Genomic DNA, 18,009 nt, shown 5'->3' with positions numbered 1-18,009 from the left:
CCAAAATAACATTATAAGTCATAAAGTTTCCACCTTGATGACTTTGCATGGATAGAAGTTCTTAATACCAACAATCCCTAACTTCTTAATCCATTAGGACATTTTAGCACATGCATGGGGAAGAACTAAGAGCCAAGATCACATTTTTATGCTTCTAGACATCTCAAAACGTATGAAAGGACAACTTATATGGGCTAGAGCATGCCATACTCATAAAGGTCAAGACTTGGGACCAAAATGCTCCATGAATCAAGACTAACAAGATCTAAGGAAATGTGAGCCAAGTTCAAGACTTTATACCACCAAATGCTGCCAAAAGATGATGTTATTATGGATCTAAAGAGTCCCTCTCCTCTAAGGTGTTCTTCTCTTCTTCCTTTCTCCTTCAAGGCTACCAAAACTCACACACAAAGCTCAAAAGGCTCTAGATGGATTAGGGTTTGCTTTGGAAGGTAAAAGTGGGTTGGAGGCTGATGAGGGAATGAGCTTTGGGGAGATAATGTTGTATTTAAAGGGTCCAAACCCTAAAAATTAGGGTTTAAGGATCTTTCACGTACGCCCCGTGTATGCTATTTACTCCCAGCATATGTAACCTGCCAAAGTTACAAAAATATCATTTTGGGCCATTTTGCAACTTTTCTCATACACAATGGATAAAATGCAATTAATCATCATATTTAGGGTTAAAACTGTAAATACCTCATCGTCGAAATGTTACAATTTATTTATACATTCATAATATGTATTGTTTTTTTTTTTTTAATTTGAATGTTTATAGTTAAAATGTATTAGTCAAAAGCTAATTAACATAAGAATAAGAAGATATAGAAAAATAGAGCCCTAAAATTTTAGAGGTCCTAGCCATCGTCCAAATTGCCCTACCCATTAATGTTTTTAGAGATCCTAGGCCATCCTCCAAATTGCCCTACCCATTAATGTTTTTAGAGATCCTAGGCCATCCTCCAAATTGCCCTACCCATTAATGCTGTCTAATTTTGTAAGTTAATAAATATACTATCAACATTACATGCATGTACATGAAGGCAATAATGTGTTCGTATATACAAGATTTCCTTTTGTATTATTTTTCTTGGTGTTTGTGTTAGTATAGGATCATAAATTAGTTTAATTATCCCTTTATATTGTAACGTAAACCCAATGAGTTTTAGAAAAGAAAGAAAAATCTAAGTTATAATATACATTTCTTCCTCGTAAATCATAAGTTACTAACATTATATACATATAATAAAACATTCCCACTAATGTATCACAAGAGCCTTTGTGGAAAAAGGTAAGACTCCAACTGTGAGATACACTAACATTCCCTATGATGATACATAATGGGTGTATCACTTGCAGCTTTGATACCACGCAAGATATGTGGAGTCCAGCATATATAGACACTTTGAAGAAACCTCATACACCAATATATACCAAGGAAAATGAGACAACACCACCAATAACTTTGAAGAAACCTCATACACCAATATATACTAAGGAAAATGAGACAACAAGTTGATATAGGATTAATAAAATTTTGAGTTGTAATAACAAACATAACCCAGATAACTAAAAAGCCGTTTGAATAACAGTTGCATCAATATACCTAATCAAATTGTAAACATGATACTCATCCGGTAGATAATCCAAATCTTTTTTCATTTAACTTATTTCATATACAAAGAAGTAGAAATAATTATGGTGTTGTAGAGTCTAGATTAGATGAAGATAAGGTAAAGAATCCAACTGTTTTAAGTTGATCAAGTTGCTTTTTACACCTAGGAATTCAGCCGGATTCCATGTGGGCCCGATTTTCCGGTGGTTTGGAACGTGTTGTTCTGAGAAAAACATCTGTATAATGAAAGAACTATAAGTTTTGTCCCATTACATCTTCATTTCAATACTCTCCATGTATACCAATAAAATAGACCTCATTGGATTTATATCTTACAAGGAACTCTACCCTAAATCCAATTACTTTGACCCTAAAATAAAAAATCATAGTTACTCCTCTTTAAACTAAATAATATTGTGTAGTAGTATTAGTAATGTTTTTTGGCGCTTTGGGAATGTTTCATATACATATATACAAATACATTTCTTCATCCTATTTCTATTCGAAAGTAATCAAGGAAGCAAAACAAAAATCTAAGGCTTTTCTAATGCAAATTATTGTTATCTTTTCTAATAAATGAAAGTTTTTTTTACCACTTGTCATACTCTCATTCATTTTACCACATGTCATTTTGTAGTTATTTTGAATTAATTTTTATTCCATATGTTATATTGTGGTTTTCCTATTTTATTAAATTCCATATGGCATTTAAATTTAATAATAAATGCATATCAATTTCATTAAGTGATTTTCCTTATAATTTCAAAATTTTAAAATAATATCTCATTAATTTGCTTTAATTATTTTATCTAAATGATTTGTTTAAATTTAAAAGAAAAAAAAAAACACTTTAATTTTAATAATTCAATATTTTTTTTATTTTTTTTATAAATTCAAAATTTTCAAATGTTTATACTTTATACATATATATATATTTGTTTTAAATTTAAATACACTCATATAATACATGAAACTCACACCTAATTATTAATATCTATTAATTGAAGTCATTAGTGACTCGATGACATGTGACATGCCATGTCAGCAATCTGATTGAAAACATCTTACTTTTGTTTTCAAATCATAAACAAGTTGTGTGCATAATTACAAACTTCACCTCAAATTCGATCAAAACCCAAAAAATAATAACACATCACCAAAAATAACCCATAAAAAATTCCCATCGATATTGGTTAAAAATATTAAGCATGTATAAAAAAAAAACTCCAAGAATTAATCACACCTTAACTTTAGATATCCTTCTTTTTGCACTTTTATAAAAGCAAATCAAGAAAATCAAAAACAAAAAACCCAGAAAATAAACAACTGTCCATGCAGAATCAATGTTGCTAAACATCATGTGATGCCACTTCTCCTGAAATTTATCCAAAATGAGATCTTTTAAAACAAATTCAAATTTTATAAAACTTGTGAACAACTTACAGGTGTAACAGAAGAAACAGAATCCTGTAATTTCATAATCTGATGCTGTTTTTGAAAAATCTCCTTTGCATACTTGTAGAGTTCCATATCAAGACTATTTAAAGAAATAATTTCTTTAAGAAGCGTATCAGGTACATTTCTACGTGCCTGTAGATGTGAAATTAAAATCAATCATAGTACAAAAAAGACGATTTTAACCTTCAAGGGTAATAATGTAAAACATTAAACATACCTCCTTTGTGAAATTAGCTGGAGAAATTCTTTTCAAAGAAGCAATACGCCTTTGTGATTGAGATGATCTTAATGAAGAAATGCAGGTTTCATAGGTTTTCATAAGTTTCCCCACTGTCATCTATAAAAACATACAAATCTTTTGAAATTATTTATAAAAAATGTAATTTTTTTTTAAAAAAAAAAAGGCATAGTATACAACTATACATACATTTTCGCTTTGTTCTTCAACAGTTGATGATGAACTGTTACCCTGATAATATAAAAAATGCATATTAAGTCATTAATATGATTTTTTTTAAATCACTAATTATTTATTATTACCTGATCATCAGTTGTATCATTGGTGGAATCAGAAACTGAAGGACCCTGTTCTGAATCACAAGAAGTAAAAACTTTAAAATTGTTTATTAAAAAATACGTGAAACATATAACAAATAACCGAGAAATAAAAATAACAAGATTTACCTGATGTATTATTATTATTTTTATTATTACTATTTACAGTTGATGTCATTAACTGAGAAATAACTTGAGCACCAACAACATTTGCAAACATTGTAGCAGATTCTCTATGATCCTCTGTGATTCCAACATACAGCATATCATCCAACCTTTTCTGCAACAAATCACAACATTAGAAAGATAAACTTTTAGTTTTGGATAAGAAGGGTATTTTTGTCATTTTACCTTTGCAACTTCAAGCACATATTTCCCAAGAATTTCATGTGTTATTACACATTGGCGAAGTTCATGTGCCTCACGAATATTAGAATTGTTTGTCAAACCTGCAACCTTTTTACAAAATAAAAAAAATTGAGTCAAAACAACAAAAAGGGCAAAAATGTCATTCTTGTTTATTATATTTTATACCTGGAATGTAGCACCATTGTGAACAATGTCCATAGCTACAGGGTGATTTATGTATTCATGTAATGGCATAACAATTTCCTCCATATCATATGAGTCATTCCCATAAGCAGAATGTGGGCCCCTTCTCTTTCTTTCATCTCTCTGTTCATTACATAACAAATTAAGTCAATATCTTAATGTCTGTAACTCTGTATCTGTTTTATTGTGTAAAAAGACATAAATACCCGAGTGAAAAGATCCTCTCTCATCCAAGGAACAAGATACTTCCATGGCCAAATCTCAAGAGTGCTTATGCCACCATTTTTGGAACGTATTCTTGAAGACATTTTCAACACTGAGGTCAAATTTGGATGCACTAAAAACCTAGCAGCTACTTCTATTGAAAATTCATAAGCACTGAAAACTCGCTCAATAGGGTTCCTTAAAATTGTTACTACTGAAGTTTTCTCTGTTGGAAGCTTTGACATCATGCTATAATCATCATGAGTTACCAATAGTCTGCAACCTGGTTTGCTTCATAAGAACACAAAAAGGTTTATAATTTAGTGATTTACAAATGAAAATTATAATAAGCAGATATAAGTGTAGCGATTGTGAAACTTACTGAGGATTAAATCGCAATTTGTCGTAAGATCGAGGGCATTCTAGAGCACTAGAATAGAGTTTCTTTAAGAAGCTGTTGAGATGAAGTAATGGCAGAAAAGATTCTGTAATGTTCATACTTCATAGTGTTGAGAAAAATGGAGTGCTTGAAGAAAGGGAAAGAAGTTACCAATGGAAATAAGTTCGGCCTCCAGTTCTTGGGACATGAAGAAAAAAGAGCAAATCCTTGAGGATATGACCATCTTTGGTGTCTGAATGAAGGGAAGAAGATGCCCATTGCTTCACTGAGTTTTTGCAATGCTCGAAGTCATATGAGCTGGAAGATGGATGAACTGTCGGAGAATCAGATAACCATTGGAATAATTAGGAATCAGAATGAAGATGGCTTCATTCGTGGAAGACTGTGTTTAATGAGTATCCTTCTTCATAGAAGAATCGATACAAGTATGAGGAGATTAAGTAGAAAAGCATACCTATGGAAAGAAGAATCAGCATCAGAGCAAGTCTCGGAACATGGCCCATTCTCCATTCACAGAACTCCAGATCGACAATTTCAACCAATCAACAAGAGCACTAACTAAAAGCTGAAACAGATTATATCCTTTTCCATAAAAAACGCTTTAACAATTGAAAAGTACTAAAAGAGTAAGAAAACAAAAAACAGCAATTAACATTTACTTTATTCGACCTAAAAGGCTAAAACCTCAAACTTCAATTCTCCTCATTATATTTTTGCAGTAATTTGATATCTGATAAGGTATCTTAACTAATCAAGGAACCCTAATAAGGAAGGAGACATGGAGGGACCATGAAACGAGGGTTTGTCGGAGTGTATTGGAAAGTGATAATTGGGGGAGAAAATCAGGGTTTAAGAGTTTGGAGGTTACCTATGCATCGAGTGAAGAGATCTCGTGCTCATAAATTCCCTCGAATTGTGATGTTGGGACTCCAGCGAACAAAGTTCAAGATCATGGTGGGTCCTCTAATCGAATTTAAAATAATTCAGAGATTAACTCTCCCTCCGGCAGTGGCACGGTGGCTCAACGGAGGAGAGAGAAATCGGAGGATTTTCCGTTGAATTGTTGTCGCCGATGGAGGCGAGAACTGGTCTGAGAGCTAAAACGGTCTCGCTACTACTTGGAACTGGTTTTATAAATGCCCCTTTATATGTATGAAAATTGCATTTGACCCCCTTCTAGAACGGAGAATGTGTACTATTTTACATTTTCTTTTCTTGGTCAATACAAAATATCATCTACTTATTTTTTTTTATTGCATCACTAGATGTGAGACCCATATATTACATGGGTTATTTAAAAATATATATATAAAATTTTAACAATTTGAAAAGTTTGAATTTATAAGAAAAATGAGAAAATTTTTGAATTATTAAAATTAATGAGTCTTTAATGTATTGAATATATTACATATATATAAATTTTTAATAAATACCATTCATATATATTACCTTACATATTAAATGTAGAAATTTAACTTAATAAATAAAAAATACAATAAAATGACAAGCGGAAAATAGAAATTTTAAAAATTCTACAAAATATCATGTGTCCAAATAAATGAGAAGATGACATGTGGCAAAAAACTTTCATTTATTAGAGTAGATTCTACTTTTATTATAACATCACATCTTGAATAGCAACATAGTATGTTTTTATTTATTTAATTCAAGTTGTCATGAATCTAGATCATAAAATTTATTCCAATTCCACATATGATGTCAAACAAACAACATTATCAAATAAATTTCACAAATACAAGAAAATACAACAAACGCCCAATAAATCATATTACTTTCCCATGCTGAAAACTTTATGCCACTTCTTTTTTGGGAAGGGTTGACTTAAGATTCTCGAAAATCATTCAATGGTAGTATAAGTTCAAATTTCAGGTACTTGTATTTCAATCCAACCACCTACAATTTATCAAAACGTTACCACTAGGGGTAAAGGCCACATTTCCAAATCTACATAAAAAAACATATAAACATCATACTATACTTATAAAGGATGCATTTTTTCTATTACCATAATCATTTGAAACTTCCATGTTTTTTCATATTTCTTTATAATAGTGATTCCATAATATCTATTTAAACCTATATAACTTTTCACTAGCATCTAATTTACACTCAATAGTTTTTTAACTTATGATACTTAATGGTTCTTATGAAACCAATTGATTAATATATATATATATATATATATATATATATATATATATATATATATATATATATATATATAGTTCACAGTGATAGATTTTTATTATAATGGTTTAAAGAATTGTGTGAATGGTTGAATGTAGATTAGAAACTTCATACAAAAAGATTATCGATGGAGAGCATAAATAATAATAAAGAGGAAGATGATTATGAGAATGAAATACGAAAGTTTATGGTAAGAAATATTGCTTCATTTTCTACTTTCTTATTATCTAAATTTATATTGTATAATAATGATTTTGATTGTAATGAAAAATATTATATGTGAAGATGATCTAATCATTGCCTCTAGATTCACATGAGTAGCAAGACGACTTCACAATAATACAAAAAAAATGGATACAAGTAGTGTAGTTCATGCTTCTTGATTTTAAAATTTTGGTGGTTCAATTTATTTAAAAGTTTTGCATTTTTTTATGAAAGTTTTAATCATGTTCAAAGGGGTTCCAAAAGAAAGCTATGCAACTAACCGTCTAAAGTTTAAACACAATGGTTTATGTTGCATAAATTATAATAGAGTTTGTAAGATGGTGCATGTTAATGTTCATTCCACTTCAAATTATATAATTAAACTTTTAAAAAGATTCATTGGGTGTAATTTCTAGAATGATGTAATGGAGCGCATATCAGCGTTTAATTTTATAGGTCTTCATATTGTGTTGGATGTTTACAATCACTTACATGGAAATGATCCTATAGATGATAATTATGTAGTTGATAAAGCTTATTAAAATTGATTTTGTTATATTCCATAAAAACGGTGAATTTGAGTTGTTGATATATCAGTACAAGCTATTGTTTTATTATAAAATTTTCAATTATTCATGATCTTTTTAAACAAGATGTTTTTTTATTAAACTGTACGGTAATTAAAAGTGAAATAAGATTTATCCGTTGAAATTTTCACCTCTAATTTTATGTTATGCTAATAAAAAACATAATGATACGAGACTCTCATAAAATACAAATCATATAATTGTTTTTTAACTTATGTTTTCTAATAACATATGAGGGCTAAAACTCATTTTGGATTTTATAATTATTACTAGTCTGGTTAGAATCTATTAGACAATATTTTGACATCAATTATAAACATTTTTTATTTATAATTTAAAATTTTCCTTTAATTCGTTGTATTCATCCTATCAATAATTTATATGGTTAATTATTTTTTCATATGTTGTAATAGTCAATTAATATATTCCGTAATAAAAAAATTAGAACCCCAATATCGACAATTTTAGGAGCAGTTTTGGAATATTAAAAACCGACATAACATGTTTCAGGATCGGTTTCAATATTTTAGGGTCATAGGTTCCAATTTTAATTGGCCTATATATAAAAAATGACCAAAATACATGGATAAAATTATAATTTTCAACCTATTTTAATCATATATTTGTTTTACTGTGCAATGCATGAGAATACGTCTACTATACTTTTAAAGGAAACATTTTTCCTTTTACCATATTCATTTGAATCTTCCATGTATTTTCCTTTCACCACATTCACATGAAGCTCCTATGGCTTTTTAATTTATTTATAATAATGATTATAAGTTGGTTAGTAAGGTTGAATAAATATCAAACCTAAAGTGTAATTATATATATAAACTAAATTTCAATATTAAAAGAATATATTTACCTCTATTTATAAAGTTATGTTTTTCAACTTTTAACATATTATACTTAATTTATTAGTTTTAATATATTGTTGGATGTAAACCATTATCATTTTAAAGCTACAACTTTTGAACAATTTGTATAAAATACTTCAATTATTAATTTAAATATAACATTACAGGATCAACATATATATAAATTTTAGTTGAACTTAAACAACCCAAATAATATTTTGTAAATAGTTAAAAGTGATAAATTGCAGAGTCTTTCTAATAATGATTGTAAGTTGGTTAATAATGTTAAATGAATATCAAACCTAAAGTGTAATCATAAATAAACTAGATTTCAATATTAAAATAATATATTTACTTCTATTTATAACGTTATGTCTTTAACTTTTAACATCTTATACTTAATTTGTTAGATTTAATACGTTATTGTATGTGAATCATTATCAGTTTAAAGCTATAACTTTTGAACAGTTTGGATAAAATACTCAAACTGTTAATTTAAATATACCATTACATATCAACTTAAATATAATTTCATTCCACTTAAAAAACCCAAATAATATTTTGTGAATAGTTAAAAATGATAAATTGTAGTGCTAAATACAAAAACTAAATTGTAATATCAATTTTACTAAAATATTTCCTAAAGATATTTTTATAACTGTTAAAAGTTTGGAAATAAGTAGCTTAAAATAACTTACAATAACAATAGTTAAAAATAACTTTATTTAAATGATTATATTGTTAGCTTTAAAATAAAATAAAACAAAAAACAATGTTTGATGTTTTAAATAATTATAATGATAGAAATTAAAACGTTAAGCAAACGGATTTTAAAAAAATTAATTAACAATAACAACAACTATAAATAACATTAAACCATATATTATATTTGATTTTATTCATGAGTAACTCGTGAGTAGAAGTCATTTAAATTATTGAGATTATGCAATTATAATAGATGTATATATTATCATATAATTCAAAATAATCAATATATTATATCAATTTAGCATGCGAATATTATTTTAAATTTAACAACATTATTGTTATATATATATATATATATATATATATATATATATATATATAATACTATATTATAAAGGAAGCATTTTTTTCTTTCACTACATTCATTTGAACTCTCATGCATATTTCATTTCACCACATTCATTTGAAGCTCGCATGACTTTTCAATTTCTTTTTAATAATAATTATAAATTGGTTAATAAGGTTAAATAAATATCAAACCTAAAGTGTAATCATAAATATACTAAATTTCAATTTTAAAATAATATCTTTATTTCTACTTATAAAGTTATGTCTTTAACCTTTAACATATTATACTTAATTTAATAGATTTAATATGTTGTTGTATATAACCATTATCAGTTTAAAACTATAACTTTTGAATAGTTTGGACAAAATACTTAATATGTTAATTTAAATATAACATTACAATGTCAACTTTAAAAACCAAAGAATATTTTGTAAATAGTTAAAAGTGATAAATTGTAGTGATAAATGCAAAAACTAAATTATAATCTCAATTTAACTAAAATATTTCCTAAATATATTTTTATAATTGTTAAAAGTTTTCAAATAAGTAGTTTAAAATAAATTACAATAACAATGGTAAAAAAAAATAACTCTATATAAATGATTATATTGTTACCTTTAAAATCAAAAAACAATGTTTGATGTGTTAAATAATTATAATATAGAAATTAAAACATTAAGCAAATAAATTTTAAAAAATTAATTAACAATAACAACAACTATAAATAACATTAAACCATATATTATATTTAATTTTATATCATCATATCATATCATACTATATTATAAATGAAACATTTTTTCCTTTCACCACATTCATTTTAAATTCCCATGACTTTTCAATTTCTTTATAATAATAATTATAAGTTAGTTAATAAGGTTAAATAAATATCAAATATAAAGTGTAACAATATATAAACTAAATTTCAATATTAAAATAATATATTTACTTCTACTTATAGAGTTATGTTTTGTTAACTTTTAACATATATTATATTTAATTTTATTCATGTGTAACTCGCGAATAGAAGTCATTCAAGTGATTAAGATTATGCAGTTATAATAGATGTATATATTATCGTATAATTCAAAATAATCAATATATATTAGATCAATTTTAGTATATGAATTATTATATCAAATTTAACAACAACGTTAATATTATATTTAAAAAAACATATATTTGTAAAGACTTCAGCTATATAGGTGTTTATGTGCAACGTGCGAGCATTTGTCGTGTGTGTGTGTGTGTCTGTATATATATATATATATATATATATATATATATATATATATATATATATATATATATATATATAAAGATTTTAACTATATAGGTGTTTCTGCGCAACGCACAGGCATTCGTATAGTTTAATATAAAATATACTATAGTACAACATACACTATTAACAAAGCTCATCTCTTGTTTTCCCCATTAAGTAGTAAATGAAATACCTTTTGAGTAAATTATAGTTATAGTCCCTAAGATTAGATATGTTTTTTACAATTTTGGTCACTAAAGAAACTAAGTGGCGAGTTTATTCCTTATTTCGAAGTTTCATGACCCTGGATGACCTATTTTAAAATCTCAGTCATTAAAAACAATACCTAAAGGCCCTTTAAACATTCTCTGTACAAAACTATTAAATAAAAGTACCAAAGAGACCCTGCAGTTAAAAAGAGTACCAAACCGACCCCTTTTTATGTGCAAAACCCTAAATGCAAGTACCAAATTGCCCCTAAATTTAAAACACTAAACACCCTCATTTGATTTTCAGTTTTTTCCGATTCTAAATAAGAAATAATCTAAATCATTCCAGTCAAGAAAAGAAATAAAAGAAAGAAACAACTAAGAAATCATATGTACATTTCCAAATTCCACTTAGAAACAACTAAGAAATCCTATGTACATTTCCAAATTCCACTTACTTTTCATAGTTGGTAGTCAACCTGGTCAAATCCATGTGGTAACATAGCTAAACCTTTAGAGGAAATATAATTGAGGTCAATGATGTTGCCTAAAAAACAGTGGCGGAATCGAAACGTTTTAGTAGGGGTGACACTAAAAAAAATTCTGAAAAAATCTGAATTAGTAGTGGCACTCGTATTTTAAGCTGGTGCACCTAACAGAAAAAACATAAAAAAAAAAAAAATACACTACGTGCCGGAATAGGAGGAGTGGCCTAGGTCCCCCCCGGGCTCCACTAAGGTCCGCTACTGCTAAAAACATTGCACCAAGGTTGAAGAATACTTAAAACTAATTATTGTCATCTAAAGAGCCTCAATCCAACCTTCAAATTCTAGATTACAACCAAATTAATATTCATTTTTATTTATTCGCCAAGGAACCAATACCTTCAAAAACGAAGCAGAAGTACATTGTGTTGTGATAAATTTGTCATGCCCATAATCTACAAGTTTGGATACTCTTCTTTGAACCATGATATAAAATTTACCCGTTTTAGTTAATAAATATATGACGCGATCAGAACTTCTTTTACCAAAAAGAAACACGTGATCATATTCATTTTCTATAACTTCACTAAAAAAATAATTGTTTTAACAAAAAGAAACACTTGAATTTCTAATTATTATTTTTTTTAATTTTATATGAATATTCTTTTTTTATTAAACCATTGTACTTTCAAAGTACAATGCCTAAATAAGAAAATTAAAATTAAAGAAAAGCTAAGAATTAGAAATGAAACTTGCAATGAAAAAATAACTCCCTCAAATCATGACATGATGATTAACAATTAGATTTATTCATAAATTTGATAATAAAAAAAGATCAAGAACCTAAAATAAGAGAGTGATTAAATTGGGGATATAATGTCTATAGAAAATCAATATCCGATTCACCAAATTTTTGGGACCATTTTACCCCTATGTATAAGTGACTTACAGTGAAGAACATTTTAAAGTGCTCTAGTTGTGTAACAGCCCGATTTTTCAAAAGAAAATTTTCATTTTTAATTAACCAAATATTTCACAAACCATGAGGTTTCAAAATACAATTGTTTCCAAAAATTCATAACCATTACACTTTATTTCAAATCATCAGAGTGTCCCATAAAATACATGAGAGAGAGTACACGCCACGCCATTAAGCTTTTCCCTTGCCGTTAGGCTCAGATGTACCTGAAACAAATCCACAAACTGTAAGCTAACGCTTAGTGAGCTCCCAAAAGCATACCCCACACACAATCCACATAACACGTATCATAGTAGCTATAAAAGCTATCTATACCACATAAGCCATGCATACAAACATATAAGAATGTCGTGGGATCCTCCCAAGATCTTACTCCAGAATGTCATGGGCTCCCCCACATGGTCTTACACCTAAGTGTCATGGGCTTCCTCCATGGTCTTTAGCTGGAAAGCCATGGGCTCCCCCATATGGTCTCACATCCAAGTGTCATGGGCTCCCCCCATAGTCTTTGCATGAAAAGCCATGTGCTCCCCCACATGGTCTTACATCCAAGTGTCATGGGCTCCCCCATGGTCTTTCCCTGCAAGTACCACATATATAGCTAGCATATCACCAAACATATCTAACTATCATACCACATATCTCTACAACAAGCATATCACATATCTCTACACAACAAGTATACCATCTATCATAAAATGGGTCGGCCTTGGTGCCTTAGACCCATTGGTATGGTGAGAAGACTCACCTCTCATGAATATAGAACTGATAGGCTAAGATTAGTTAATACCCCACATGCTGCTCCAAATTAACCGCCTATAATCATCATGTTTATACTTTTGGTGTCTAACAAACTGTACAGAACACGCTTGTATTTACAATTACTATATTAATGCAATGGTTTTTGTCGCTTGTTATTACTATTATACAATTGTTATGATACTGTACATGACGTCCTCCACCCCAGGACGTATTCTGCCATTCTCGGTTTTGGGGTGTGACAGATTGGTATCAGAACATTGCTTATAGTGAATCAAGTATATCAACCCATAGAAGATATACAAACTATAAACACTTCGGGACTAAAACACTCTGACCAAGAATATATACTTTTAAATACTAAAATATTTAACTAAGTATATATATTTATATATCCATAAATACAAAGGGTCAGTATCATACTAGAACAGAACAAAAGTATTAAGATTGTTGAGTAGCACAATTAGGCTTAGAGACATATAGTCACATCTGGGTGGATGTAGCCTAATCAACTACATTTTCCTAGGCGTGACTAGCATGTGCCTAAGAGTGATTGTGGTGTTGCAACAAGTCTAAAAACTTACCAACACTACCACAAGAACGTTAGAACAAGAATACTATAGGAGTATTCTGCATTCTATTAACTATATATATGATAATTAAAAGGGTCATTACTAGTATGGCAATAGGTGCTAAGTGGATACACCACGGTTACATGTGACTAAGGCGCTATAGACTTAGAATCTGTGACCTTTGCTTCATTTCTTGTTCTTGTTTGATTGTGGACTTAGAGTTAGGGTCGCTTATTCAAAGGTCTATCATGCTTCGGTTACATGTAATTGGTATGCACTATGCAAGTATTGGGTCGGCTAGTAACGATCATCTTATAAGTATCTTAGATTAGTACGTCTATTAACCTTCCTTTCCCCATTTTCACATAGATAGCATGGCTGGCTTCCACCTTCCCGGCGATCCGTATTATCCGAACCAAGGCAATGGAGGATGGCTCGATGAGGAACCAGAAGACGATCACCCGATCCCTTGGATGATCACCGTGCTGAAGGCTTTTCAGATAGCTTCAACTCCGAACCAGAAGTCAACAACCTGCCCCCAGTAGCTCCAAAACCTAATCCCCGTCCGACATTCCAAGGTCCCACCCCCATGTGGGCAATAACCTTGAACCGATGGAGCGATGAGCAGGGTCAGCCTTTACCTTTCAATAGAGACCGAAGCTTCTACAACATAAGCGAGGGAGGTTCTGCGGATCGAGTCTTGCCCATCATGGTCTGTAGGATTACCAGGAACACCGAGCAAGGTCAAGTAGCCATTGGTAGAGTGGTTGAAATTGATGCCAACTCCAACCTTAACACTATCCGTATCTGCCAACTGGAAGAAGCCATGAATAGGACTAGGAGGACCAATGAGGCTTTGCAGCATCAACTAGTTGCATCCCGAGTCGAGGTTAGGGAACTCCGAGCGCGTCAAAAGGTTTAGGAAAGACATCTTCAGGAAGTTGTACGCCAACTGGCTGACCTTAGGGTTCGCCCAATGAGTACCCGTCGCCAGTAGAAGATATCTACTTATCTTTCCCTTTTGTTTAAGGAATAGCCCTTTCTCTTTCTATGCTCGGTAGAGCACTTGTCTGTGAACATTCCTAACTCTAAAAGTACTCTAATTAGGCCTCTAGGCTGCCAACATTTTCCATTATGGTTTGATATAAGACCTACTGTTAGGTCGCTTTTCCGAATTCATTTTACATCATTAATACCAGTAATATTGGCAGCTACATACTTTGTGAGAAAGTCTGAAGTTTTGTGTTTTTCTACTCTGTTTCTATGATTCTATCTGATATCTGTACTATGTCAGCTTGGTCTGTGAAACTCTCACAACTTATTTACAATCGATTCTTATCTTACTATTATCTTCATCTTTATAAATTTCCAATAAAAGATGGCTCCCTGCAAGCGCCTGAACAGAGGCAGACCTGCAACCCAGACTCCACCTCCACCACCACCTTCTCCACAGTTCGATCCTGTGATGTTTCAAACAGCTGTAACTGCAGCTGTAACAACCGTTATGGCTCAAATGAATTCCAGTGATGCCAGTGGAGCTGGAATGGGCATCAACTCCAGACATGGTGAAATTCCCTCACGTACACAGGGGTGTACTTATAAAGATTTCATGAACTGCAAACCGACATTTTTCAATGGGACCGGAGGAATCCTTGCTTTGTCCCAATGGATTGAAAGGACTAAAGTTATCTTCGAAATGTGCTCATGCCCCGAAGAAAGCAAAATAAAGTTCGCTGCTGCCACTTTCACTAAAAGGGCCTTGACATAGTGGAATGGTCATGTCAAATCACTCTCCTTGGTAACAGCCAACGCCATGGGCTGGGACACACTGAAGTATCTACTAATGAATGAGTACTTCCCTAGGGGCGAAGTTCAGAAACTCGAAGAAGAACTTTGGAACCTCAAGATGAAAGGGACCAACATAATAGCTTATACTGCCAGGTTCTACGACCTGGTAGCTATGTGTCCTAACATGATCCCTTCAGAAAAGCAAAAAGATAGAATGATACATCTGGGGTTTAGTGCCCCCGTACAGAGGGAACGTGTTAGCATCACGCCCTACGACCTTTGACAGCGCCAAGGAATTGGCCTAAAGTTTGATTGATCATGAAACTCCCTCCACCCCATCAACAACCACAACGATTACCACTGCACCACCCAAATCAACCGACAACAAGAGGAAGCGTTGGGATCAGAAGAAGGGCAAGAAAACTCAAATCTCCTCCAAAAACCAACAAATGGTGGCCATCCATGCTACCACCACTCCTGCTACCCCCGTACCAGCCAAATCCTATGCTGGAAACTTACCCAAGTGCCCCAAGTTCCCTTTCCATCACAACGGCCCCTGCCGTGAATTACACTGCACTAACTGCGATCGGAAGGGCCATACCGTCCGGTTTTGCATTTCCCAACCCAAACCTATCTCTCAAGTCCCTAGCTCGGGAGTGAGCCAGGCCTGCTATGGCTGCGGTGAAGTAGGTATTTCAAGAAAAACTGTCCGAAAGCCAAGAATACAGGAGGAACAGGAAGACTACTCACTATTGGCCACAATGAAGCAGTAGCTGACCCCACAGTAGTTACGGGTACGTTCCTTCTCGACAACTCTTATGCTTGTGTCTTATTCGATAGTGGATCAGAAAGAATCTTCATGAACCAAAAATTTAAACAATTACTTAAGCAATCTTCACAACCACTAAAAGAAACATTCGTCGTAGAAATGGCTAACGGAAAGACAGAGAGTTCTAACAAAATCTACATAGGTTGCACCCTCACGCTAGATGATCATTCATTCCCAATCGACCTCATACCAGTATTGATCAAGAGTTTCAATGTCATTGTGGGCATGGACTGGTTGAGTCTCCATCGTGCTGATATCCTGTGCTTCGACAAAGCAATCCGTCTAAATCTACTGAATAACGAAACCCTGTTAATCTTTGCAGACAAACCCAGTATGAGCCTTCACATCATCTCGAGTATTCAAGCCCAGAAGTATTTGCGTAAGGAATATCGCGCATTCCTTGCACACGTTGTCGACACGAGCCAGAATCCCACCAAAACCGTGAACTCCCATAAAGGGGTTTTAAGGCCCCAAAATCCCACCAAAACCCTTCTAATGCTTGTCTATGACTTGGAAACTTGCATGCATGAAATTAGAAACCCAAAATCATGCCTTTAGGGGGTAAACATGAGTTTACAGTCCATGAACATTCATGAATCGTAAACACCATAAAGGGTGTTTTGGTGTCCTTAACTCCTTCCTTAGCATGTTTAATGGACTAGAAACTTGTATGAATGAGCCTAGGACCACAAAATACAAAGGAAATGTTGTGACTAAGGGTTTACGGCCGTAAACCCTAGTGTTTACAACCGTAAACTCCCAAAGAGTGGTCCAAGGACCGCAAACTCTAAGGGAGTGCCCCTCTTGAACCCTAATCACCCCTCAAGCCATGGATTTAACCTTAGAACCCTTCCTAGTGATGTAAGAGACCCTTAAGCACTCAAATACACTCCTCCCATGAGTTTACAACCATAAACTCATGGGGGAATTGTTCCCTCAACCGCAAACTCACCTAAGGTGAGTATTTGAGGAGTAAACTCCATAATGAGGCCTTACATTCCTTCCTTGCAACCCAATAGCCTCCTAGCACTTGACCAAAGAGTTTTTCTTCGCATTAGCATGTCTATACATGTTTAATTAGTGTTTTAATCACTAACTATATGTAAACATATGTCTTCATATGTTACTAGGGTTATAAAGTGTGTTCAAGTCTTCACTTGACACCAAGCACTCAACCGACACTTCCACCCGATCCACTTGCTATAGGTGAGTTCACACCCCTTAATTAACCTTTCAAATGCTTTTAAATGTTTTATGGGGGGGGGGGGGGAGGAATACAAGTTGAATACAACAAGTTATAGTATCAATCATATGTGATTTATAACTTGCAATCAAAAAGGATTTTCTATACTTTTAGCTACTTGTCCACAAAACTGTTTTAAATAATTATCAAACGCATTTTCCATGTTAAATTGTTATTAAACTAT

At 31.8% G+C, this 18,009-nt stretch overlaps 1 protein-coding gene across 3 annotated transcripts; it reads right to left on the bottom strand.

Moving 5' to 3' along the window:
* Nucleotides 1-2,804: 2,804 nt before the first annotated feature.
* Nucleotides 2,805-5,893, bottom strand: LOC145036788 (protein-tyrosine sulfotransferase-like). 3 transcript variants are annotated; one of them, XM_078985286.1, is made up of 13 exons: nt 5,653-5,893; nt 5,239-5,366; nt 4,935-5,097; nt 4,767-4,838; nt 4,387-4,675; nt 4,163-4,303; nt 3,980-4,084; nt 3,758-3,908; nt 3,614-3,663; nt 3,501-3,542; nt 3,291-3,410; nt 3,059-3,205; nt 2,805-2,990 (listed from the first exon to the last, which is right to left on the bottom strand). In XM_078985286.1, the coding sequence occupies exons 2-13, from the start codon at nt 5,285-5,287 to the stop codon at nt 2,853-2,855; spliced, it is 1,467 nt and encodes a 488-aa protein (XP_078841412.1). In that variant the 5' UTR covers nt 5,288-5,366; nt 5,653-5,893; the 3' UTR covers nt 2,805-2,852. The 3 variants fall into 3 exon arrangements, with proteins under 3 accessions (XP_078841412.1, XP_078841397.1, XP_078841406.1); XM_078985271.1 differs by having other exon boundaries at nt 5,239-5,349; XM_078985280.1 differs by lacking the exon at nt 5,653-5,893 and adding an exon at nt 5,444-5,604 and having other exon boundaries at nt 5,239-5,349.
* Between the last annotated feature and the right edge of the window lie 12,116 nt (nt 5,894-18,009).

Source organism: Lactuca saligna, chromosome 1, assembly GCF_052625555.1.
Source record: "Lactuca saligna cultivar CGN05327 chromosome 1, ASM5262555v1, whole genome shotgun sequence".
Classification (NCBI taxonomy): domain Eukaryota; kingdom Viridiplantae; phylum Streptophyta; class Magnoliopsida; order Asterales; family Asteraceae; genus Lactuca; species Lactuca saligna.
Note: the sequence above shows the minus strand (reverse complement) of the source record. Positions and strands in the feature narration are given on the sequence as shown.